Raw genomic sequence first — 27715 nt, 5'->3', positions numbered from 1 at the left:
GGTGCTAAATCTTTTCTGATTAGCGTTTGTGGGATTATAACAATGTTAGCTGTGTTACATTTATAGTTTTCCAGATGCTTTGTGCTACAAGACCCTATTTCCAGTTACGTAAAATTTAAAATGAAGCTTTTCATAAGGAATATTTTCCTAGGGCACCAAAGAAACTCAGGTTGGTGGAGAGAGTTCTGGTTAAGTCTGGCAGCATGCAAATATGGGGTTTATGGGTGAAGGTGTGTAGAATTGGAGAAGAATGGTAAAAATGGAAAAAGAGCTGGTGGTTGACTGTAGCAAGACTGGAGCAGGATCACAGTGGGATAGAAAAAAGGATCTGTGGCCAACAGAGCATGGTTCCCATTCATGGAATAGTTACTTTGCCTTTTCTGCTTGAGCAACAGAAGACCTTAAGTCAACAGTCTTGGCATTGATCAAGTTGCTCCTGAATATTTGCTAAGTTCTCTGGAAAAGTGTCCTTTTCTAATTGTTTGCTGATAAAGATAAAAAATGCCACACAAGTCCTTGCTGTGTGGGAGCCCTCCCTTTATTAGATATTCAGAACTTTGAAGATGACACATCAGTGGGATGCTACATAATAGAATTTTGATTTCCACCACCCTCCCAATCCCACCAACCTCCCCCAGCCCCCCCCCCCCCCCCCCAAAAAAAAAAAGTTTCTGTAAAATGGAAAGAAAAAAAAAACATACCTAAAATCCTTAAGAAATTGTACTTGGACATAAAATTAGAAGTGTGAAAAATGTGTAGTTTGAAAAGTTGAGTACTGAGTAATAATGAAATACCATGACTAAATGATCTCTGAAACATTTAAGAAGGACAATAGTGATCCTTACTTTTTATAATTTTTGCATTTACTTTCGGACTCCACTTTCTTCCACGTGTCAATCTCATTTACCTGTTTGTTTAGCTCTCCCACAAGATTAACCTTTGCTGGATCTTATCTGGTGTGCCTCTTCTGAGTCAATATACAGAATCACTATTCTGTCATGTCTCAAAATCCAGTTCTGCAGTATGGATATTTCCTGTGGCCTTGCCTAAACTCATAAGTGGTATTGCCATGACTGATGTTAAACATTGTTGATATGAAGTCAATTTAAAGGTATATATATATATCCACAAAAGGGAATAAACTGTCCTGTGCTTTTATATCAGTATAATTGTGTCCATAGTATCAGTTACATGGTATATACATGTATGTGTATATAAAATTTACCCCCAAAGTATTTTAATATTGCTAAAACCTATATATAAACAGCTTGACAGTCAAAGTTAAACTGAAGCTTTCAAAAGTTTCCTTTTTTAATAAATTGAAATATTAATTTTGAAGTCATGGACTTCACATTTTCTGCATACAAGTAACATCTAGTGGAGAGTAAACTTCAGAAACCTCCTCACCCAGACAATACTGCTGTCTTTAGCAGTGTTCAAGTTCACAGTAATCTCTTCATCTGACGGCAGGCGGATCTCTAAAATATGTTGCCTGGGATAAGTGTGTGCACCTTCAGCAGTTATTAGGGGGTAAGTGGAACATAACTAATGATTTCACGTGTGTTTTCTCTATGCAAAGCTGCAATCCTTCATAAGATAGGCTTCAGGAAACAGGACCATTTCAGGTAGGGCTCTTGATTTTCCTTTTTTATTTATCTAAAGACTTACAGCAGAATAATCCTCTAGGGTTGGTCAAATCTCACCAGGGTGAAGGCTGTCACAAATAAATAAGGTTTCTTCCTTTTTCTGAGTTAAATAACCTTCATACAATGACAGCTCTGACCATACAGAACAAAGATTGGAAGAGAATAAGGAATTACTCTGCTTTATACTGTTGAAGTCTGGTTAAAGCAGTGTCACTGTTGTGCTCTGAGGGCAAAAAGAATGGAATGAGTCTGGGACCAGATGGGCTGTATCCGAGAGTGCTGGGAGAAATCTGAAGTCTTTGAAAGACCATACAGAGCCTCTCTTCAAACCTTTTGAAAAATCAGGGATTGAGTCTTCTTGGAGCACATTTCTGGGCACAATAGGGACAATAAGGTGACTGAAAACAGTCAGCATGGATTTACGAAGGGACTGACCAACTTGATTGCCTTCTGTAAGAAAAACGTCTGAATTTGTACGTAATGAGAAAGTACTAGATGTCACCTTGACATTAGCAAGGTTTTTCACAGTGTCTGACAATATCCTTGTATCCAAGTAAGGCTGTTATGGTCTGTCTGGATGGATGGATGGATGGACGGATGGATGGGTGGGTGGGTGGACAACTAGCTGGGGGGTGGGGGGATGGGAGAGGAGGGGGAAGGCTGGTTGTATGGTCAGGCTCAGAGTGTAGTGGTCATGATCATGAGCCAGCAGTGTGCCCTGACAGCAAAGGAAACCAACAGCAGCCTGGGTTGTATGAACAGGAGAATTGGAGAGTTGTTGGTAGATTGAGGAAAGTGATTATCATGATTTACTTCACATTTGTTAGGCCACATTTAGAATACTCTGTCAGATTTTGGATATCCCCGGTACCAGAAGGTCATTGACAAACTTGAATGAGTTCAGAGGAGGGATTCTGAAATGATTGGGGCTGGAACACTTGCCCTGTGAGGACTGGGGAAACTGGGCTTGTTCAGCTTGGAGAAAAGCTGGCTTTTGAAGTACCTACCAGGAGCTCTCCAGGACTGCAAAGAAGTCTAGAAAATTAAACCAAGCTCTTTATTGAGGTCAAGTGGGAGACGAAGAGAAAATGATCATAAAATAACACAGGAATTTCTGATCTGAGGCAAAGGAAAACATTAAGATAGTCAGGTAGTGAAACCAGTTGCCCAGAGAGCTTGTGCGGTCTGCATCCTTAGAAGTTTTCGAGACACAGCTGGAGAATGGGGAGAAGAGCAATCTGTTTTGACCCCATATCTGATGGAGCTGTGAGCAAACAATTGGACTGTAGACCTCCTGAAGTCCTATCTAACCTAAATTATTCTATGATTCAGTGAATCTAAGCCTCCATTTTTGGATGAGGTAATGGCGATGACTGTTCAGAATATGTGTAGTAGATAAGAGACTTGTCACAGCAAAGTGACTCAAATGATAGCGTGGAAGAGAGGAAGGGGCAGCAGGAAGACTGGATTTTGTGGAACTGACATTTCTTTTTTTTTTTTTTTTTCCTCCCAACTAGAATGTCTTTCATGCCCTGACTTCTTTCTTTAAACTGTATTTCAAGGAACAGGATCTGATGCAGGTTTCTGCAAGTCATGACATTTTTGAGAATCCATTTGGCCTCCATTTTCTTCCTCTGGTGCATGCTGGGTCAGGGAAGAATGCAAGGAGAAGGGGTGCCATGCTTACAGCGTTGTAACTCAGACTACAGTGTTGAAGTTTATTGTAGGAATATAACTCTTATCTGAAATGTACAGGTGGGAAGCTAGGGTCAGGGATTCACAGTCTGATAATTTGTTGGCTATGTTTTGCTGATTCTGCATCAGTAGTCATTCATATGATGATGGTTGTGGAGAGTTTGTGTGCAGCTGTAGTGTATTCTGTGCTTTCCTCATATTTTTGTGAAAATAAAAGGCAGATAAATTCTATTTCATATGACCACTCTTACCTAAGACAACATGGAAGTGTGATCTGATCTTAAGCCCATCACCAGTGTAGCTGATCACAGTAGAAATAATCTTGAATAGAATTATATAGAGTATTGTGTACTACATTTTCCAGCCATATTAGCCAGTAAGCTCCAGTTGAATGTCTAGTTGGAATCTGGTGGTATTAATAGAAAAAACAAAACGAAACAAAACAAACATTTCTGATTTTACAAACTTTTTATTGGGGTTTGTATATAAAAATAGAATGTCTTTTGTCTTAAGAGAAAACTGAAGTGGTTGAATGCTTGAAATTATTTGAATAGAAGCTGATTTATACTGTAGTATTTTAAAAACGTATTTTACAACCTAAACTGTATCCTGCCTGCAGTTATTTTTTTAGGAATACTTCATTTTTTTTTTTTAAGTAGCTTATCAATCATAGAGACGTTTAGATAAATTGAAGGTACATTAGGTTAAGTATTTATTATAGCTGAGGTTTTCAGTGGGATTTATATGCTCAAATCACACTGTAATTCTCAGAAAACCCTCTTTTGTGTCCTTGTGTGCAGAGCAGCTCTGGCTACCTGTGAATGCATGCAAGCAAATAAACTCACAAGACTGTTATTAAAGTGAAAGGCTGTTAAAGTTCTTGTTCCGTATTTCTATTCTGAGTATGGTGGGAAAGCAGAAAAGTGGCGTTAGGAAAGTAATTTGGTTAAGTGTTTGACACATTGCTTGGCAAAGTGTAGTTATTGTAGCTGTGTGCATTCACTGGAATTCAGTTTTAAATGTATTTAGCTCTCCTCCATAGCTTTCTAAAAATGTTGTCTTAATGAAAACTAGCAGATGTTAAATGTCTTTTGACACTTAAGATTCTTGCAAGGTGGAAACCCTGAGTGTTTCTGTAATGACTCGTGTCCTCTGTTGTCATTTAAAGTGAGATTTCTGGAAAAAGGTGTGGTTGCAGAATTGAAGTTTTCATCTTTCCCTTTTTCCTAATGAAAAAAATCTGTCTAGTGCTTTTTGTTAAAGAGAAAAGACTTTTAAGTTAATTCTGTCTTGCTGAGTTTGTGGATTGTTTCAAACAATGGAAATAAAGCAAATTATGCACTTTTTTTTTTTTTTTCCTAGACTTGTGAAGTCTGAGTTTTGGCAAACTTGTCAATTTGAATTTCTTGGTTTACGTACACTTGGTTTTACATTATCAATGGACTCGCTCTGCCTCATGAAAGTCTCATAGTGCCAGTGATTCCTTGATTGTCTACCGTATCTCCAGCCTGTCCTCTCTTCTCCGCTTAGTCCTCTTCCTTAAAGTAAAAAATTAGTAGCCCTGAGTTACTGTGACCTATATAAAAATAAAATAGATGCCATTGTGTACTGATAATTATGGTGTTTGCTTAGGACTGCCATGGCTACATAAAAGCTTACATTGTAATGTAATGTAAATGCTACCCTTTTATTGTAACAGCTTAAAGTATTTGGATTTTTGAGGCAGGATCTATGATCTTATTATTTCACTTGCACAGGTAATAACTGACATTTTAAAGAACAAACCACAGTGAAAGAATTGCCCATAAATTAATTAGTCTTGGGACTATGTCTGTGGACTGTGTGATAAGAATAATAATATTTAAGAATTGCTACTCTTGTACACTTCTCTGGGATTGTAGAATTATAGAGTCCTCTTCTGATTTCAGTTCTATATTAAGACTGTGGCTATAGTAGTTGGTTGTCTGACTGCATTTAGGAGTCAGTGTATTGTCTCCAGTTGTTTTGTTATGCATTGATTTCCCATTTTTGTTTAAATGGGAAATCTCTCTGTGCTATAAGGATCTAGTTGTTTGTTTGTTTTTTGTTTTTTTTTTTATCCCCCACTGTCTAGGTATCTTTTTGTAGTCATCAAGCCAAATGCTTTCTGCAGCATGAACAGGTTAAGAACAATCGTGCTGATTTGTAAGATGGTGAATGCAGTGGAAGGAGAAAGCAAGGATGCACTCCTAGGGAAAAGGCATGATAAGATTTAAAGCAAATTTATTTGAACTGTTCTAATTTTGCAGTAAGCAGAATAACCACCAGCTCTTGATGTTTTGATTGTGGCGTGCATGTAGCACAGAATATATTTCCATAAAACAAATTTTGACAGTTATACCACATTAACATTTTCCAAAAGAAGCAATGAGTGTTGTGAATAGTGCCAGACTCTGTCTTCTGAATTGCACCATAGGCAACTGTTGTAAAGTTATATACAAAAAAACCTAATATGCTTTCACATTGTGTACTACTATTTATCTGTAGGCATTGCTTTATATTATCAATTTAATGGGTACAGGACTCTCTCTCAGAGCTCATGGTTTTTAAAGTTGAGTTAATGTTGATTAATAAAAAAGTGAAAAGTGAAAAATAAAATAATTTTAATTAGAAGAAAGGCATGTTCATATTCTGCCATTGTTTTGTATGTGTGCTGCTACAATGTGCATGGCAAAGGCATAAGGTTATTAGGCACTGAACTTGGGTACAATAGGAGTTGATCATCTAACTCTTTTACTCTCCTTAGGAAAATTCATACTCCGATATTTAAGCCTAGATACATCTTGCTTGCATTCATTTTACAAAACTCTCCCTTTCTTAAAGGAATCTGATCTAAACTGCTCACGTGGATTTCCCCTTTAGACAGTGGTGGGGTAAAGATGCTTTCAGATCCTTCACATCCTGATTTCATCACTTGTCTTAAGAATGAAACACTTTGCTAAAAATGCCTTGCCTTCCCTTCTGCTCTGAGAGTACAGGGGTCCCGAAACACCTGACACTCGGCAGGTAAAGCAGAGGGACAAATTCCTATATAGAAAAGCAGAGATGTGACCATATACAGAGACTCAGTGCTACCACTGTTTAACATTTTGTTTTGTTTGTTTTGTTTGTTTGTTTGTGGTTTTTACAGGTCCATGAAGGATTCTTGGAAGACAAAACTGCTCCCATAAATGTCAGTGCTGCCAGCAGTTCTTCTGAGAAAAGAAGTACTGATTTACGAATATACATGCTGTGTTTCCTGCCATTCTTGATCCTCCTAGTCTTTATTCGTGACCTTAAGAGCCTCTCCTTGCTTTCATTACTTGCCAATCTGTCAATGGCTGTCAGCCTGGTGATCATTTACCAGTATATTGTTAGAGTGAGTATAAAATAAATATTGTCTTTTTCAGCATGGCAAGTTGCATTTGTTGCATGTGGCAGTTGGTCTCTGATAGATATATACTGACTGACAATTTCTGAAAGGCAGAATAATCTTCTATTTTATTGAGGCTTCTTAATTTAAGGAGGTGCGTTAATACTTGAGACATGATTTAAACATGGACTTTTACAGTAGTTTTGAAAAAAAGGATAATATTGGTGCTCTTAAGATAATAAAAATACGTATTGTAATGATCTGGAGTCCTTCTGTGGAAGAATATGTGATTTTTTTATGGATAGCACACAGAACCAGCAAGATTTTAATCTGTGGTCAATCTTTCTGTTGCAACAGAAGGACACTGTCAACAACAACATTTATTTCTAGTGTTTCTCCACTACAATCAGGAAAAATTTAAGACTTACCCTTTAAGAATAGATATTTCAGACTTTTGCCTCCTGAGAAGTTGAATAGTTGCTGTGTTTTCTCGGTTGCTGCTATTTTTCATATTTGGAAGCATTTCACAATGGAACAAGTTAAACTGATGGCTGAAAAAAAAATTACATGTAGAAACCTCTACATTTTTCTTCCCTGTGATTTTTGAAAAGTGATAAGGGATAGACACTGTTGCGTACACGGTGTGGAGAAGTGGTGAATGCCACTGTTTAAGAAAGCTTTCACATGAGTGTTATGAAATGGAAATGGAGGATGAGGAGGAATGCAGAAAAACCAGTGAGAGGTATTGGCTGGGCAAGAAGGCAGGAGAAGTTAAATAGAGAGATTGAGGGAGACAGAGAGCAATTAATTGATCTACAGGAACTCAGCTTGTGTTAAAAATACTTCCTTTTACTGTCCCTTATTGTTATGAAGAATATCTGTGCCGTGTGAAAGCAGATAAGAAAATGCAATACTATGAGTATAGCGTAAGTTTGCAGAAGATTAATCTTGAGGTGTCAGCTTTGCCTTTTGTTTTAATTGATGCTCACTCATATACACCAGTGTGATACTTCAAATCTGAAAATTTCTACTGTCAGTAATATGAACCTAGAATAAGTATATCTGCATGTGTGTGGGGGGGTGGGGTGAGAAGGTGACTATAAATGTGTATAAAGGACTAAGTTTGGGAGGGAAACCAGGGATTGTATATATCAACATATACACCACTGTCAACATATACTGACTTTCCTGTAGCATAACACATGTAGGAAGAGATAATGCACATTACATAGCACTGTTTTGTTTTGTTTTCTTCAGGATATCATAGATCCTCGAAAACTGTCTCCTGTGGTTGGCTGGAAGAAGTACCCACTGTTTTTTGGGACTGCAATATTTGCTTTTGAAGGAATTGGTGTGGTAAGTGGTTTTTACTGCCTTCAAAATACCTGAATCTCTGCTGGATGATGGGATACAGGCGGTTTTACTCTTGTTGTTATGTATCTATTTTTGTTGAAGCACCAGTCTCCTACGCTGATATGAAAAGAGTTAATTTGTCTTGTCAAATGAGGCAAAAGTTGAGGACACAACATCCCCATCAAAGAGGATTTTGGTGAATACCGATTGCTATTTGGACACTTAGCACCTTCCCAAATTACAAGAACACTTTTAGTTCCAAATAGATTGAGAAAATAGTGTAATAATAAGTAGTATCATAATATGCTATATACTAATACAGTACTCAGCTAATAATATGATACTATAATTATAATGATTCAGCAGCTCAGTTTTAGGTGATGAGTGTGTAAAAATAGAAATGTATTCATCATTCTTCTTTTCCTTTGGAATCACGGAAGACAGAGTGATTTATCAGAAATATATTATTCTTACTGCCTCAAACTTGTCTTACAGGTGTGACTTGATCGAGATGGAGATAAGAGAAAGGATAGATATTTCAGAGTATTTTTTGATTCATTGCATTCTGACAATGAACCTCAGTTCTTCATGATTTCCTGAAAGATGACAATTAGATTTATCACTCCAAAAATCTGGTTTTCAGAAGTGCATCTCTTTTGATCACATATTACTGTTTCTAAGGGCTTTCTAATTCTATCTTACACTAGCAAAGTGTGCAAGTTAGTTAGCACTTTTATTCCACATGGCATCTTTTAAAAAATAGCCAAAGAGGCTTCTAGGAATGGTAGGTCATAATGTCTTTAAACTGTAGGAAAATTACTATATGCACTTCATTTGTTACTAATACAATTACATACTTCAGCAAGTGTTACTGTATGCTTAAAACTAAAAACCAAACAACACTTCCACCCTCCAAATAAAAAGAACCTCAAACAAAGCAAAACAACCCCAAACCAGCATGCAGTTAATCTGAAATTACTGTCATTGACATAACACATGTATGTTTTCAAATATCTTTTATTTTCTGGAACTCAGCACTGAATTAAATCAGACTATTTCACCCTGCTGCTATATTATCACTGCCAGAAGAGCTGAGTAGCAAAAACTTTTAGCTCCTGTTATGTTACAAAAGCATGTTTTCTCATGCAGGGAATGTGGATCTAGTGACCATGAATCTCCAATTCTCAAACTGTTCTCTACTGTTTCTCAAACTGCGAACTGATCAAAGCAGAGGTTTAGCTACGCTGTATCTGGGTGTATGTAGACATCTTTCCTTTCATCATCGGAAGTCCTGTCATAGAAAAACAGCCATTTGTCTGGGTTGGTTTGATGCCTACAGGTTTTGGGCAAAAAACTCATGCCTAGTGTATCTGATAAATTGGGCTATACTAAGCTTCTTGCTCTTAAATTGTATCTGGGAGAGGATGCACTTACTTCAGGTGTGTAAATGCAAGCCATGTACACTAGGTCTGATATATATCCCAGTTGTGTTAGTTTTGTTGCTCATGTACTGCTTAGCTTGTGGGTGTGTGTTTGTGTCCATGAAATCCCAAATGAGAGTCCTGTGGGCCTCAGGAAAGTGCAGAAGGCTTACCATTTGGTATTAGTAGTTTAATGAGTTATAGGTAGGGAATTTATTTATGGTAATTATTTTCTTGCACATTAGATCCCATGTTAGACAGCTTCTTAAACTTCCATCAGCAATAGTAGCATTGACTTCTGATGTAAACCTTTCAAGAAATGCCCATATCATTGTGCATGATTGAATCCCTAGTTCTTACTAATGACTTCTTCAGGAACTCCACATTTTTGACCTTCTTCTATGCAAAAGCATGTAATGTAGGGTTCATTTGAATCATACCTTTAAAACATAAAAATCTTGCTCGATATTATTAGATATTACCATTTACAGTTATTGCACGTATTTCTTTATAGGCTGTCTCAATTTCTTACTTGATCATAATTTACTTACCCTTCAAAGCAAATGAAGAATGCTTTTTAGTTTTTTTTTTTTTTGTTGTTGTTACTGGTTTTTGCGAACCAGTTAAATGTTTATGTTCATTATAATTTTATATACTTTGTGTTTACATTACATGTACTGTTAAAAAACTGTGGCTACTTTTACAAATTAAAATTACAGTAAAAGTGAAAATCTAGAGCTTAGTGTTTCTTCCTTAGGTGTAGAATGATATTAATATGTCTCCCTCTCAGGGATATTTTGAGCATGCATCATGTTTGCTGTGCATTCTTGTGCTGTAGTTGTATGCATCATAGAGAAGATTTGAAGAAAATAATTATTTTATGGGTTTCAATAATCAGTACAAAATAAAGTTGTTTGAGTGTGAAATAAAAAAGATGAGCGAAGCAAAGTGAGATAGGTGTTTCCACTTCAATATTGCATTTCAGTTTTCATTCTTTTAATTCAGTGAATTAGTTAATATTTTATACAATTCTTGGTGATTGATTTAATTGATAACTAGTTACTACAGCTTAGTAAGTTACCATCATAGACTGAACTTTGAGATATCTGTATGTGTGTTTGTGACCTCTTGCAATTGTGAAGTGAAACACGTGTAAAATTTTTTCATTGAGATGTAAGCTAAGGCGCTTCAATTCACATTACAATGGATTAAGCATATTCACATAGTCAGTTGCTAATTTGTGATAACCCGTTACTCTGTGTCTTAATAAATGTTGTTCTTATATCCATATGGTTGGATAGTTCTGGTAAGGAGAAGAAACCCCACTATTGAATTAGATTGGCTCCTTAGTTTGCTCTCTGATTGCAGGCACTCAAAATGAGTTTCGCTAATCTTGGTGTTGATGTTAGAGACTTAATTTTAGACTTTATTCCTAAATGTATTGCAAATAACACTTATTTCTGTGAAGCTATCTGAACACAACATTATAAACAGAAGACTTAAGACCTTAATTTTATCAGAAAAGTTGATTATGGTTGGTTCATGTTATGCAATAAGTTATTCTTAAGCAGTTATGAGGCCTCTTTTTTCTTTTTCCTTGATTCCAGACATTCCTCATGATAATTCACGCTGTACTCATCTGAGAGCTGCCAGATTATTGAATGTTATGAACAGGGACAGCAAATGAAATTCTAAGGTTTTTGGGCTGGTTAAGTCATCTTAAGCAGAACCTGACAGTAGAGGAAAATTGCCCTCGGTGTGGTTTCTCTATCACTGCTGTTCTATGTAAAATGGTCTTTCCCGCTGGGAGTATTTAATGATCAACAATTTGAGTAGAGGAATAAATGATCTATAAGGCACAGTATAAAACAGTACACCTTAGCTATAGCAGTCAGGAGGATTTATTTTCAGATACTTAATTTTGTTTTTATTAACAGGAAAGTGGCTAATGTAGACAGGAAATAATTGGCAGTTCATAATGCCATGTTCAGTATGGAAACATTTCTTTTTCTGTTTTCTTTGAACCAAATAATTGGCTACAGGGATAATACTCTAGCACTGTTTTTTTTTTTTTTTCATCCTGGTGTTTCAAAAAGGTTTTATATATTGATTTTTTTTTTAATATTTTCTATTAGTTTGGCACTTGTCATCACTTGATGTATGACTACAGTTCTTCAGTAACTATTAAAATTAGTGAGACTAATTAAACAGAGGAGTCTAAAGTCCTGTTCAATATGGGGTATGTGATTCAGGGAGGTGCAGTTATTCAGCAGATTCCTGGCAGGATATTATTCTTGATCTTGAGAGAGCATATTTCTCTTTTAGATGGTAAGCGTATGAGCATTGGTTTCAGTTAAAATCTACCTTTCATTTAGGACTGATTGGCTGTCCCCGTGTAATAAGAAAATTGGCAATGTGGAAGTAAGTTAGAGTATCATTTCTTTGGCTGTAGTTGATCCCTAGATAAATAGACTTTAAGAACCTTAATTTTACTGAATTGTTTCTGTAATAACTCAAAGGGGAAGGGTAGCCTATTTCTAATTGAGATATAGACTCTCAAATAAACCTAGGCAGTGCCTAGAAACTAGTATTCATGTTTAACTAGCTCTTAGTATTACATTTCACCAGCCAGTGCTATAAAACTACTTTGAGATATTTACATTAAAATAAAAATAATTAATACGAGGAGTTGATGATATTACTATGATTAAGCTGTTCGTATCTGCCTGCGAGATCAATCTAAACTCTTATTTGATGACAGATTTGAACAATTTTGTTGTTTTGCTAGCAAGTTGTTCATTTGCTGCTATAATTACTACAGCAGAAATCAGGTTAGTGCTATCAAAAGGTTGATTAATGTTAATGCATTCTAAACTCTGAGTGCTACTTGTCACAGGATTAAAAAGTGCTGCAGTCTGTTGCTTTTCTATTCATTTCTTTTCTCCCCGTTTGAGTTGTTTATCAAAATGGGGTCCATGCTGACTGGTATGAGGTACCTGCTGCAAACTGAATGTCTTGGCAGCCAGGTGGCAATCATCGCTGTGTGCTGGCAGGAGGATTTGACAGCAGGGGTACCCAGTGATCCCTTAATATGGAGTCAGCAAACAGCAAGGGAGAGGTCCGTGCTGTCAGTCTGGTGTTTATCATACATAGTGTTGAGAGTTGGTTTGGGATTTTAACACTTGGAAGTTAAGATCATTAGAGTGACCTTGTGAAAAACATATTGACTAGTGTCATCAGTGTAGTTTGTGGAACAGTAGTAGCAATGGAAACAAAGTACTCTTAAGTGGGTACAGCAGACCATTTAAGATACTTGAGTTTGTTTTAATCCTTAAGGTAAAGATTTTGGTACAGAAGGCAATAGTATGTTGATGGGGAGATGGAGAAAATTCCTATTCAGCCTTTAGTGGACCTTTTTGAGTAGAGGTCTCTGCTGGTGATGGGAGAGTCTGCAGCTGCTTCTTTCCCTCTGAGCTTTAGCTTCTCTCTGACTGCAGGTTCCCTGTGCCAGATGATGCCATCTGGCAAATCACAGGGCTGGTGTTCAGGCCACAGAAGAGAAGAGACTACAAACACTACTTGAATGCAGGAGCTGCGGGTGATATAATGGAGTGAATATATCTTTCACAGAACATGTAACATTATTTTGTCAGAACCAAGTTCTTACATATTCCAAATGTGAATAGGTCTGTTTTTATAATGAATGTGAGATTTTTGTTACTGAATTAAAAAGTAACTTCAGACTGTGGCCCTGACAATGTCCAAAATGTAGTTAAACCTCTTGAACATACTTTTCAGAAGAGTGTAAAACCAAAGCTTTCAGGTTTGGATATGTTGGTAACATTACCATGTGCAGGTAATAGCTTTGTGTAATTATATAATAGCAGTTACACTTAATGAATATTTTGCCGTGAAAGTCTGGTTGGTTTTCTCATTCAAGGTATAAAAACCAAATCCAAATGTGGAAGTGATATTTTAATATAAGCTTCAGGGGATGGGAGGGTGAAATAGATTCATAATATTTAAATAATAGAAATATTTTTCTTTTTTATTACATGCTAAGTTAAGCATGGTTTGTACAATTGAGTATGTTTGGGTATTTTTTCTTTTTTTTTTTTTTTTTTCTTTTTTTCCCATGCTGAGTGCTGCAGACTGATTAGCCTAGCAAAGAGAAAAATGCTACTTTCCAACATTAATTTCAGGTTTGGAAAATAAGCCTTCTGACATTTAGCCTATTACTTGAAGATGTCTATTGAAACTGCTTTTGAACTTGGATATCACAGCTTCACAGTAGAAGGTAGGGTGGTATTTGTATATCAAAGAAAGGCTCTGGAATCACACTAGGCAGCAGCTAACCAAATCAAAGAGATTTAAAAAAAGAGAAAACTAAGTGGATTATAATCTTTAAATGTCATTATTTGGATTTTGAAAGCTATGCAGATGAGCTTGTTAGGCCTGTGGCTTTGAGATAAAAGCATCGCATTGTCAAAAATTCTTTTGCCAGATTCGTGTTATCCTTTAAAAAAATTAATGAAACCCAATGGCACTCTTCTGTTGTCTGGATGTGGATTTGTCAGAAACAGACATTTAGCAGGTAACATGACATAAAGCTGTTTGGGGCGTCTCTAGACTGGGGTGTATCAATTTCATTGGCATTCTTTTGAGATGATGCAAAGGTTTGTATCCTCAAAATATGAAAGGTGGGAGTTCTCAGAGGATGTTTTTGCATTTGGAGAAGCAACTGTGGGTGACTGTGGAGATGACCTACTCCTAAATGAACGTGGTAAATGTGGACTTTAAATGTTGTGTCAGTAAGAGGCATGTTAATAGCTACTGTGTAACATCGCTTGGTTTGGATGTCTCTGAAGATAATTAATGTAAGAGAAGAGGAAAAAGATTACAGGCAAACGTGTAGAAATGGAGAATGTTGTTAGATGTAGCAGATGAAAAAATATATCAGGAAGTGTAAAAAATTCATCATCTGCCATATTTAGCTGACTGTTGATGAAATCTCAGGCAACTTGTTATTACCTCTTTATTAAGTTAAATATTCCTTACCAATATCCTGCATTTCCTGAGTATGGGGAAACTTTCTTTTACCCTGGAGAACCATTTGCTTATACATATTCTATCTTTAATACTTCCTATATTTATGTGAATCTTACAACACAAACAGAAGATTCCTGAGTATAACTTTTCTTTTTTAAGTGGCATCCCATACCTGATGCTTGCAAGTTCAAATGTTTCTTTTTCTATGATTTTGTCAAAGGACTTTTAAACTTGGTAATCTTCTTGAATGTTCACTCAGGCATAGTGTTCCTAAACAAAAAAAAATTTTATGAATAATACATGCTCTCCCAGATTTGAAAGAGCCTCAACCATCCACTGTTGAATATTTCTGCAGACATCGGTAGTGTCTCCATAATAAGTGTTGTGGCTTAATAATCATATCGATTTATCAAGAGCAGCAGGAAGAAAAAATACTAAAGGAAATGGGAGAGGTGGAAAGGAAAAATGTTGCAATGGTGAAGGCATTTGAAAGAAGAAGATTGTAGTGGGAAGTGGCATGTTGTGTATTCTTCAGCTTGTCTTCGTAGTGTTTTCTTTAACTTATCTTGTACTTGAGCTGTTTGAGTGTTTCACAGAAAAAATGATGGATAGTTTAGCTGTCAAGGTGCTGTGCTCGTGTCAAATGGAAGTGTATGAAACTTTCTGTTCTTCAAAGAAAAGCAAATACAGTTGTCAGTGTGTTCCTTCTATTTTGGATGGATTGATTTTTTTTTTTTTTTTTTTGGAATAGGATGGTCATTTCTTTTGACAATGGTCATGTTAAAATGTAAGATGTGAATTGCAGAACCCTTTCTATTACCAGGCTTTCTACATCGGGGTCCTGTTGGTTTCTAACTGTCTTGGTTCTGGAACGTGTGTGGATGTTTTCCAATGTTCCTTATTCCAGGATAGAGAAAATTCTGTATGTAGAGTTGTGAGACTGTGTAGGATCCTTAATTCTGTTTAGTTCCTGGGATACTCATTAATCCTGATGGAAAACATTGTAACTTACTTTTTCACTTCTTCAGTTACAGAGTTTGCTCAGCCCCATTCAGGACCTTGCAATGTATGTATACTTTGACACTTTAGAAGCTACCGCAAGGTATGGGTGAAAGAGCATTGCGGGTAAAAGTCAAAAGGCCTTTTGGGAGGACAAATTAAAGGTCATAAATTGTTTGGCTCCTGCCTACAGCAAAGGAGATGTGGATGAGTATTTTGTGGATGAGTTTTTTGTGATCTTTATCACTTACTTTAAGGTGATTTAAATTTGATGCGGGTTGGATCCTTGACCCCTTGCAGCTTTGGGAAACTATTATTAACTCATGATCAGAAAGAGTCCAGAAATACTTGTTCATGTGCTATACCTCTATTTATTATCGCAGTGAAATATACTCTCCAGCAACACTTGTTGTGTTTCTAACCCATATTTTCTTTTACCACTTATCTTGTAGAAATTTTGAGAGTAGCATAAGTTAAAGAGGACATGTTAGAATATAGTATTGTGTAGTCTGTAGGCTACAGTTCCAAATGCAGTGGGGTGTAGGGGGGAAGTAAAACTGAGGAGTGTGGCTGGAACTGTCTGATTAATTAGGAGCATAATCTTCTGTTGGCATATATATTTTGCCAGATAAAATTGCATGCTAATGTAAAGGACAGCAAATCATATAATACTTCAATGATTTTGACAGGACAAATATTTTAAAATACTAGTGAGAGATGTTGTGGATGGAGTGATACACTTGACTCATAGGAGAAGTAGAAATATCTTCATTGATATAAAACAGCGATTTAAGGAAGTTTGATAGTAAATGCAACAGTCCTTTAACAAGATTCAATGGCAGGGTTTACTTTATATTTACTGCATAGAGGACAGGGTCAGACAAAACTGTCAGGGAGACCCTTCCCTTGAGTCATGATGTTCAGAGTGGACCCCCCTTGCTTTCTAAACTTCTCAAAGAGGAGTCTAGGTGCAGCTGGCTCCAGACTTGGGCAGTGGTTTATGTCTAAAGGATTATATATGTGCACAATCAGTCCTTTATATTGCTTTGCTAAACTTTGAAATCTCAGTTTGCTATTAATCACTTACTGGGAATCGATTGTGACAAGGAATCTTTCAGCCTGAAGGAGTAACCTTGAGAGGCATCCCAGCTCACGGGGAAATCCTGGCGCGCAGCCCGCTGCCATGTAGGAGAGCTCAGTGGGCCCTGGGCTGTCCACTACTTATGCAGTAAGATAGTTGACTTATAGGCATTTTTGTATACTGACTACAGATGTTAGTTTCTTCCAAATTTGGCTTGAGTCAGACATTGACCATCACTGTGGTTAGGTGGGTGTGTTGTTCAAATTAGCCCTTCGCTATTGTATTGTTTTCTGTATCCCCCTGAATCCACTTTGAGCCTGATGAAGCCATCAAGACCAGATGCATCTGTTACTACCGTCACTGGTGGTTATCACTTGAATAGGTTTACAGGAAATACAGATCAGGCTGGGGGGGAACACACCGCCACAACAGAACTAAGATGGAGTGATTGGAATTGCTCAGCTGATTTCAGACGGTAGTGTTCTGTAATGAGAATGTGGCTTCTGGATTTATTTATTTTGTATAAACCTTTTACTATAAAAATTGATGTATAGTCACCAGTTGGCTTGTACCTTTCCTCGGGTAATAGTAGCCACCCATTTATTTTCAATCATGAGCGATCTGTTAAGGAAAATTGGATTGTGTATTGCACTTGTTGCAAAATAGTGATGTTCTGCATCTTCATCAAGAAAGTGAGCTTTAAAAACATATTTAAAGTGATGGAATAAAAGCTTATTGCTCAAAATATTGCATGAGACTTTCTTACAGTGAAAGAGGAGATGGACAAGGACAGGCAAGCAAAACATAGCAATGTAATAGACATATGTTATGATTTTGCTTGGCAAAACCATACTTTTTCTTCAGACAGTTCCTCAGTACGCTGTAGGTTTGTAGATCCACCTTCCAGTGAACCAGTGAATTCATTGGTACATTCTGCAGACAAGAAGTAATGAGCCAGGCCTGGGTTGCATTGATTCACTGAGTATATAATCTTCTGTCTTTGTGGGTTAAGTAGTAGAATTTGTGTTTACATGCCTTGAATACCTTCGTTACCAGCTTCCTCAGCTTTTTTGCTTTAAATGAACATAGCTTTATGTTGTTACAGAAGAACATGATTATAGATATATTATTCTTTTTTTCTGAGTAAATGTTCATAAATACATTGGTTTTAATTTTGAAAATTCTTGTTTGTACCTTAAATTGAAACATCTGTATAGCAGTCTCTTCTATCTGAAATACTTATTTTAAAAGTATAAGGGATGGAGGATTGCTTCATTCTTGCCATTTTAGTGGTATTTCCTGAAAAGGGAAAGATGACCATATGTATTTAAACATTAAGCATGTTTGCTATTAAGTTATCCATTACAAGATCAGTTTTTAGCGACTGTAACAATTAGATCAGAGTTTATCTGATTATCTGCAGGCTGTATTCTCTTTTTTTTTGGCCAGTCATATAAGCCGTATTTTTAAGATTTTTGATTAGAATTAGACAGCCCGCTGAAGTTTAGTTGTAGAAAGACTGAGTGTAGCAGGATATTCAAGACAAGGAATGTGGAGACAGTGTTATTGCTGGGTGATGTTTATACCTACTTCATGCAGCTTGAAATGAAAGGGAAAATACTTTGCATAATGGTTGATGGTAGATTAGCCAGGTTATTTCAAAGATTCAATTATGCTTCTTTGATAAATTACAGGTACTTTTGAGTTTGTTTGGTGGATGAAAGGAAGTTGGGTTATGCTTGTTTTGTAAATTAAGAAACCAAAGCTTGGTAGTTACTAAAGGAATCAGGTATTAGGTTTAAAGGAAGATAATAGTAGTGACACATGCCAATATTTCAAAAGATATAGGAAGATCTCTGTGAAGCAGGTGACAGAGGAAAAGATGGAGAATTTATTCACTTCAGGAGGGAGAAAAATTATGGAAAATGAGAAATTATGTAAAGGATCAGCTTTGTCTAAAATGTCTGATTTCATAGGTGTTTGGGGCTGTGACAGGGAACTAGTGTGAACTGGGGAGAAGGAGCACTCAGGAAGCAGAGCGCGGAAATCGGAAGCAGGGAAAAGACCCATTAAATTTTTTTTTATTTTTTTTTTTTTTCCAAATCTTCAAAACTCTGAAACTTAACTCATGGTTCCCTCACCTCGAGTATTCTGCCCCAGGTGACCTTACTTGGGAGAGAAGACTATTCCCCAAAGTTTTACCTGACTGTATTTCTTGTCACTAGGTTGTGAAGTGATTGTATATGTGGTGATAGATTATGGGTCTGAAGAGTGTGAGAAGTATTGGACTAGATTAATGATACTGCCTATTAGAGCAGAAGTGGTTGTTTGAACAACCATAGAGCAACATCGAAGCCTTAGTATGAGATACTGAATTGATGCAACATCTCTTTTGAGAGAAGACATTATGATGCAAGCATTGGATAGAGAATCACAGACGTGTTATTTTTTCTTTCAATGCTCTTCAGTCATCTAGGTAGGGTGTTAGCTTTTTTAGAAATTAATTTAAAATTATTGAAGAGTGAAATTAATTTCTGGCTCCTGAAAAAAGGACAAGAAAGCATGTTCAGCTTCAGTGTTCCAAAAAGGAAGCAATAAAACCAAAATTAAAAAGCATTTGTGAAAAGAACCTTATCTCTTCTGCACTCAGATAAAATGTTAGTTTTTTCTGAAGTTGTTGCAACAGGGACCATACAGGGACTGGAAAGAAATTTAGAGTGAAAAATCTATCCAGTACTGCCCAACAGTGACATAGTGTCAGAACCAAGCACTGGCTCACATCATACCTTCCGTCAGCCTCTGTCTCCTTATGAACACTATATGAATCTTTTGAATCCTGGTGGAATTTAAGAGCTTAGGGAGCAAGGAATTTGTGTAATGTAGGTGTAATTGGTTATTACTTGGCTTCATGTTAATCCTCTGAGGTATAGAACATTTCAGCTTGTCTGGAATAGGTGATACTGGATACTGTAAAAAACCTGGCTCAAGTTCTTTGCATAATTTCTTTGGGTTTTTGTGGTGCGGGTTCGTTTTTGAGTAATGGGGGGTGGTTACAGCAGTGGCCCCGGTGAGAAGCTTCTCGAAAGCTCCCCTGGCTCCAAGTCGGACCCACTTCTGGCAAGGGCCGAGCCAATCACCTGCACCTCTGCAATAACGTATTTAAGAAGGGTAATCTGAGAGTTGGTTGGGACATGTGAGGAGGAGTTGTGAGAAGGATGAACACCCAGGTCAGTGGAAGGAATGAGAAGGATGTGGGGGAGGCGTGCTGGGGCAGAGACCGCTGTATCCCGTGGTGAGGTGGCAGGGCCGCTCGCCCTGCCCACACATGGAGGTCTGCAGTGGAGTAGAGGCCAACATGCAACTGTGGAGGAGCCCACACTGGAACAGGACGGGACTGTGGGGAGAAGCAGCCCCCGTTATTGTGGTTCTGTGCTGGGAGGACTACAACACGCAGGGGTGACCCACACCGGATCAGCACGGGGACGGCTGTGACCCGTGGGGAGGACTCACACCAGAGAAGGTTTGTGGAGAACTGTCTGCAGTGAGAGGGGAGCCCCGTGGAGCAGGGGGGAAATGTGTGATGTTCACCCCACCTTCTGAGAAGGAAGGGGCGGTGAGCTGACTGTAACCCCCATCCCCTGCCCCTGCACCGCTGGGGGAGGAGGTAGAGATATTGGGAGCAGAGCTGAGCCTGGGAAGAAGGGAGGGGTGGGGGGAGGGGTTTTTTGGATGTGGTGGGCTTCTTACTGTCCTCACTGTGTTTGTTGAGTGTTGTCTTGTTAGCATTTAAATTGAAGTGATGTTTCTTTTCTTCCCCTAATGAGTTTGTCTTCTGCCTGTAACCATAATGGGTGAGTGAGTCCTCCCTCCTCCCAGTTCTTAGACGGATTTCTTGAGCCGATTCCTGTTCCTATATTCTCCCCCCCAATCTTTGCCGTGGGGCAGGGAGGGAGGGAGTGGCTGCGTGGTGCTCAGTTGCCCTCTGGGCCTAAACCACAACAACTGTATAAAACGTGGCTCACGTTCTTTGCATAATTTCTTTGGGGATCTGTTCTGCCAAGGGAAGCAGCTCCTGCAGTGACAGCAACTGGCTCGAAACGCCTACTGCTGCTTAGAGAGAAAACCTGAACCTGGGAAGGCTTGCTGCTGAGGCTGGGAAGGGACACTCTTGCCTCAACTGAGTGATGCACAAAGGCTGCATTAGCATCCTCATCTGTTCAGTCTGGAGGCAGATCTTGTCATGATACTAACTCAAAGATAAACAGGGAGAAATTAACATTTAAAAATATAATTTCAAGATCTAAGTATGTTATTGTGTCTTTGGCTAATGATGTTATTATCCTATATTTCTTTATGCATATCTTTTCCTTAAATTCAGAATAAATGAAGGCTGTAATGTTAAATTGAGGTTGATGATGCAGGAACATGTGTTTGGATGCAGTATGTTTTATTTTAACCTATTAATTAGTGTGCAAGTGACATCACTGAGTATAATGAGTAAACTGGATTTAATAGTTAAAAAGGAAGAGTAAGTATACTTAAGAGAAATGTCCTATAATGTTTTAAAATATTTTTTGTTTTAATTAAGTCTTTTTTTGGAGAAACATAGGTTTTCAGACTGACTGGGTTTAAATGCAAAAGATGAAAAATTGCAGTAAAGGTAGAAATTTTAAAATTACTATGTTTGAATGCTGCTTCTGGACTCAAGCACACTGAACACAGTATGTGTCACAGGTCCTCTGTTTTCCTTTATGAACCAAGTTTCAGATTGACATTTGTATGATAATCTTGTCTGCATGTAAAAGAAAGTTTGTTAAAATGTAAAAAGATTAAAAACTAAATATAAACAACTGTTAGGAATAGAATAGAACAGTAGTTGTAGGTTGCCTGTGAGGAACTGTAGGTGGTACTTGTTCTTTATTCTGTTGATTTCACATTACTTCAATTCAGATATTGATGTCCAGATTTAATTTCTCCTAATAATCACTCTTCCAATTTTTTCACATATGGCCTATGAGAAATCATAGCATTGTGCTGGAGGTAACAATGTTCATCCATAGAACCACAGAAAAATTAAGTTGGGAAAGACCTCTGGAGGTGGTCAAGTCCAAACTACTGCTCAAAAAAAGATCTACCTTCAGTTGAGTTAGTTTCCTTGGGACCCTATTCAGCTCAAAGCGTCTACACTATGTCTATGAAAAACAGTTCTTAATGTGCTGACCCTATCTCTGTCAGCAAAATGAAAAAGAGTGTGGGTACATATTCTGGTAGTCATGGACTCAAGCTTCCCTCTGCTTCGGGAGAGCTAAGGCTGGCTGCTGAGCATGAGCCTGTGTGTCAAGCATGTGTGTGGTAGGTTTGTCTGTGATGGAGGCTGACAATGCAGACATACCTAATAAAAATAGGAGACTTACCCTTGGAATCTGAACAATTCTGTTACAAAAAAAAATAATGTTACTCATTGCCTGTGTATTTTCATCTGGGCGCCATAAGTTTCTCTTGTCAGTTTTTCTAGCCTATAAATATCGCTTTGTATTTCTACATACTGATGCTGTTTTTCAACCAAGATAGGTGCTTTTCAGTAACTGAACATTTCTATTGTGTGCATAAAACATGATCTTCCAGGCTGTAAAACATTATTGTAATCTTATTTATTAATAAAAGCACCTAAATTTTGGAAATTTGCTTTGAAAGGGGTGAGAAAAGTAGTTTTACTGTGAGGACATAAAATGTAATTTATTCTCCCTCTATTTACAGGTACTTCCGTTGGAAAACAGAATGAAGGACACCACGCGTTTCCCACAGGCACTGAACATTGGCATGGGAATAGTCATGACACTGTATATCTCACTGGCCACTCTGGGGTATCTGCGCTTTGGGGATGAAATCAAAGGCAGCATAACTTTAAACCTGCCACAACATATATGGTAAGTGTGACTTAAAACCAGTAATCTAGAAGGCAAAAATGTTGCAGAGGTTGTTCTATGCCTCAATGTTGTCATGCTTATAACTGATAGGTGCTCAAACTCTTCTGAAAGTATACTGTATATACCATCTCTGTGCCTTCTATAGTTGAGCTGTGGGCCCAGCCAGCAATTTCTTGCATATTAAAAGGAATTCCATATGGAAACAGATCAGTGATCTTTATAGTAAAGTATTCCATCTCTAGCAGGAGCTAGTTCCAGGTGTACTGAAGGAGATAATATGTGGTTCAATAATATGTGTAATATATTGAATAATATGTGGTATAATATTGAAGTTCAACAAGATGTTACAAGATACTGGTTCTAGTGGAAGCTTGATTTTATTTACTAATAATAGATACAGGCTATGATACTCAGAGGGTGTAAGTACACTTTGAGTGACCCCTGCCAGACTTGGAGATAGAGAGAGAAGTGTCTAATTTGTTCTTTCCTTACTATGGCTGCTGTTTTGTTTGTTTTTTTTTTTTTTATTTTTCTTTTTTCTTACTGTTGCAAGTTGCCTTTGTTTTCTGGTTTCAGAACCAGAAACTTTATGAACCAAATGAACCAAAACTTTACCCAAAAGCTTTTATCATGTTCTTAGTTGCATTCTGAGAAAGAAAATCATGCTAAGAGACTCATAACTTCTGTCAGTTGGCTGTAATCAGACCTATGACAAATGCTTGTAGTTTATGGAGCATAGAATAAAATACATCTAAACTTAAAACTGTTGTTGGCATGGATAATTCTTTGTCGTTTATTTATTCAGCCACAAGTAACAGTGGTAAGACTGTCGTCACTTCACAGTTTTTTGGAAGGTTTACTCTATTTTTTTGAGAACTTAACAAAAATTCTTAAATTTCTCAGAGACCTTCTCTTGGAGTAGATCTGTAGACATTTTGTTTACAAAAAGCTGGAGAGGTAGGAAAACCTTCGACAGATCACGAAGGAAAAAAAAATAATGCTAAAACCATATAGCAATGGATTTCATTGTGTTAAGATAAGTAAGATAAGGGTATGAGCATATCTAAAAATACCTTAACTATCTTGGGGAAAAAAAGGAATTTTCTATCTAAAATTTGGCAAGACAGTGCCAATCTATGGGTTATTTTTCAACATAAGTACAGAAGCAAGATGCATGAATTCTTGCAAAACTATATTGAAATTAGATTGCCAACCCATTCAAGCATTTTTTAAAAAATATTTTCCTTATTTTATACCTGAGCCTCACAGCTGCTTTTATTATATTGCTTACTGAGGTGTAGTTTATATAAGGATAGATGTGAACTTTTTTTCCTTGATTTTTTTTTTTTTTGTTTTCCCCTTTGACATGACACTTTTTTTCTAACAAATGCTAGTAGTATTTTCCTTTATTTATAGGATAGGATTTCTAGTTCTGTACAGATCTGAAAAAAAAAACAAAACAAAACCAAAGATAAAGATTAAAGCTGGATGATCTGAAGTCAGTTAATGTTTTTGGAATAGTAGAGTATTTTGAACCAATTTAGGCAGAAAGAAGTTAAATGTAGCTGAGTTCTATACTGTTATAAAAAAAATGTCCAGTATGTTGCATTTTCTGAACATTGTTATCTATACTTTGATGACATGCAGGATGGAATGACACTAGAATGGAAAGAGATTAATGTGAATAGAAATTCTCCCATCTTCTTGAAATGTAGATTGTGCCTTTTACCAGTCTGTGTAGAGATCATTTTGCTTTTTTATATAACTGAATTCCTGGAGTTGTGTAGGACAGCAGCTTGTCATTGTCTGGCATGAAATTTAAAACCATCATAAGGAAACTTTTCAACAAAATACAGTCTCTTAAAAAAAAAAAAATCCTCTATCCCTAAAATGTTTGTCTAGTTACAGCAGCTCTAGTTCTGTATGTTAGGAAAGACATTTCTGCATCAGAATGAACTGTTTTCTACACGTGCATACATTCTTTTTCCAATTTCTTTTTCTTAGTAACATATTGTGCCAATCCACCACTATAAACCCTATGAAGTCCTATGACACGGCACTGTATAATGACGTTCTGTACTTAGTTGTTTTGAAGAGAGTGTGGACAGCAAGCAAATTTTGTTATGGATATTTTTGAGACTTACAAGATACTTCTGCCAATTTAAAATCTTCTTAGGAACATTTTGTGAATATGCAGAAGTCTAGAGGAAACTGGCATTGATCTTTAAAATGTACAGTGTTTACTGTGAAATGTTTATCAGTGTACAGATTATATTTGATGTGAATATTCTTTTCCCAAATAACCGTCGGCTGTTTAACCTGTTGTTCTTTAAGTTTATTCATTTAGGATTGCATGATATTTTTTGTCCATATTTTGGTAGTTGGCTTATTTGCTGCAATTTCATAGGCAGTTATAACTTGCAAGCAGATAATGTTATTTTCTTGTTGGCTGGGAGGGGAAAATAATAAAAAAAAATTTAAAATAATAAAAAAAAATATATATAAACTAAGTATCATTAGCTACCTAATTTTTTTATGAAGGGTTTGCAACTCATGTGCATATGTGCAAATGTTTTCAACAGGTTGTATCAGTCTGTAAAAATTCTGTACTCCTTTGGGATTTTTGTGACCTATTCAATTCAGTACTACGTCCCTGCGGAGATTCTCATTCCGGCTGTCACCTCCAGAGTGGAGCAGAAGTGGAAGTTGCTCAGTGAGCTTGTGGCGAGAGCACTATTAGTCTGCTCAACCTGTGAGTATGTGCAGAACATCCATAAAAAAGTTTGCTATTGAACATTGTTGCGGCCTGCTTATTTAAGTACATGTTTTGTATTATATTTTTCTAGAGGGCAGCAAACCTGAAATTTTGTTTTAGTGATTCAGTATGTTTTGATTTTTATGAACAAATGAACCTAATGTATTTGTATTTTAACCACACTTTTTTTTAGTAGGTGGGACCAATTATTTGACAACTGTATCTTTTGCCAGTAATACTCTAAAGCCGCCAACTTGAATAAAAGTCTTAGAATAAAAGTTTTTAAGTAATAGACACACACTGCAGTTCCATGTCAGCCCTTCTCTGTGCAATCTGCAGTGAATGCTGCTCATGGAGAAATTATTTTTCTGTTTTGTTGGTCTGAGGATTAAGTCTAAAGTGTGCTGCTCTGTATCCCTAAAACATAACTGGCAAACACAGATGCCTGGTCAGTGTTCGTGGAGGGCCACTTATTTTTGGTGATAATGCTCCAAAATAGTTGGGTATCTCTGCCCTCACTGTCTTTACTCTTACTGTTTTCCTCTCTTGTTCCCTACTCTTTCCCATCCCTCCTACTGTGTCCCTGCTTTTCTCACAGCTGGTCTAGATGTCGGATACTAGTAGCAGTCAGCAGTGCACATTGAATGGTGAGCACGGTCTCATCTAGGAGTCAGTATTTCTGAAGAAAATGAACTGAGGCTTGTCTTTAGGTTTGTCTTCACAGCTCCAATCTAAAGTGCTGAATAACATAGGAATGTTTTCTCAAAGACGTTATAAAAAATTGTTTTTAGTACAAAGCTGGCTTCTTGAGTAAACCATTTGTACCAAAAAGAGCTGTTTACCTTAAAAAGAATCAAAACTGTTAAACAGGGGAAAAATGCTAAACCTTATTTTTTAGGGGGTAAGTACTGATGAAAGAGAAGAGTTTTTAGTTTTTATTGGCTCTTTCTCCTGGTGAATGCTGACCAGTGGCTAATGTGCTAGATGGCAGCTAATACTTGTTGTCAAAGAGAATCTGAAAATCCAGTGAGACCTTCTTAGGGCCAAGCCTGTTGAGGGAAACAATTTAATGTTAGTGCAATCTAATTACTGCAGTAAGCAAAGGGAAACACCATTGGTCTAAAAACTCGCTGCTCTGAAAATACATCTGCTACCTGAAATTAAACAAAAAAAAAAGTGAAAAGCTTTCTTGAATAATGAAGTGCAAATCTCCTGGAGCACTATATAGCCTGCGTTCTAGTGTTCATGGTGCATAGTGAACCTATTAAGATTTTAAGTTTGAGGATAGATGAATATTGTAATATTCATCTCTTATAATACCTGAGACACACCTAGATAAAAATGCTTCAAACTCCAAAATGCTTTTTAGTTTCTCTCCAGGCACCCGGTAAACTCTCCAATCTTAACCATATCTTGGTGTTATGTGCACCTTATAACCTGCCCTGGTAAATGATACCACAGTAGATTTGAAAAGCTAAAATTCTTGTAGATCCAAACTGTCTTACAGCTGAAGGTTTTGAGAGTTTACAGAGGGAAGATATTTTCAGAGATGTGTCTTATGAGAAGAGCCTGTGGTGAATAGGTTTAGAAGCATGTTTCCCTGTTTGACTTGGGAAAATTACGAGTTACTCCATGATCTTGAGCCATAGTTATGTTTTGGGGGATTTTTTTTTTGTTGTTGGTTGGTTGTTGGAAAAAAAGTGTGTAGTAAAATTGGACTTGGTTTGTGCCATTGAAACTTATCTGTGATGTGAATCTCTAAAATGGACCTGCTGAAGTGTTACGGGTGTTACTGGGATATTTGAGAGTATTAAATTGTTTGCTGAAAGGCACGTAAAAGTAAAATTGAAAGTTTGCTCTTAAGGGTTTGATATTTGCCAGGCTGTTGTGTAATATGTTGTATTTATCCTAGTTATCTTTTCAGTTTTTTTTCAAGTGGTTTCTACAAATTGTATGCATGCAGTATCTATAATACCTTTCTACCAACAATTGTGTGAGTAAGCTCCCATGCTTACACTCATCTTCTGTTTGTCATTTTTCATTGAAGCGTTGGTTATAAATATAACTGATTTATATAATGCTTTGCTTTCACCAAGGGCAGAAGATTTTTCCTAAAATGGTTCAGAAAGTGTTTAATAGAAAGAAAAAATCAAACCTTTTAAATTGAGTTTTAAAAATGAAATGGTTTTGGTTTTGATGACAGAATATGTTGTAATGTCTGGACCATACACTAATTAAAGGGATGCTGCTTGCTTGAAAATAATTCTCTGAAAATAGAAACTTCAGCTGTGTCGTTAATAATGCATTAATTTTTTAAGAGAAGACTTGACAAGAATCAGTTATTACTAATTTTGGGGGATTTTACATTACTCAAAAATTAGGTCATTGTTTTATCATT

General features: G+C 36.9%; 1 protein-coding gene across 2 annotated transcripts in view; it reads left to right on the top strand.

The window, feature by feature from the left end:
* SLC36A4 (solute carrier family 36 member 4) overlaps positions 1 to 27715 on the top strand; it is an 84915-nt gene that overhangs the window by 17413 nt on the left and 39787 nt on the right. For both annotated transcript variants that reach the window (XM_042793332.1, XM_042793333.1), the window contains exons 7-10: positions 6511 to 6738; positions 7990 to 8088; positions 22393 to 22562; positions 25145 to 25314. In XM_042793332.1, coding sequence (XP_042649266.1) covers positions 6511 to 6738; positions 7990 to 8088; positions 22393 to 22562; positions 25145 to 25314 — 667 coding nt within the window. The remainder of the gene's footprint in view (positions 1 to 6510; positions 6739 to 7989; positions 8089 to 22392; positions 22563 to 25144; positions 25315 to 27715) is intronic.

The sequence above is a fragment of the Tyto alba genome, unplaced genomic scaffold (genome assembly GCF_018691265.1).
Source record: "Tyto alba isolate M040663 unplaced genomic scaffold, T.alba_DEE_v4.0 Super-Scaffold_2, whole genome shotgun sequence".
Taxonomy (NCBI): domain Eukaryota; kingdom Metazoa; phylum Chordata; class Aves; order Strigiformes; family Tytonidae; genus Tyto; species Tyto alba.
Note: the sequence above shows the minus strand (reverse complement) of the source record. Positions and strands in the feature narration are given on the sequence as shown.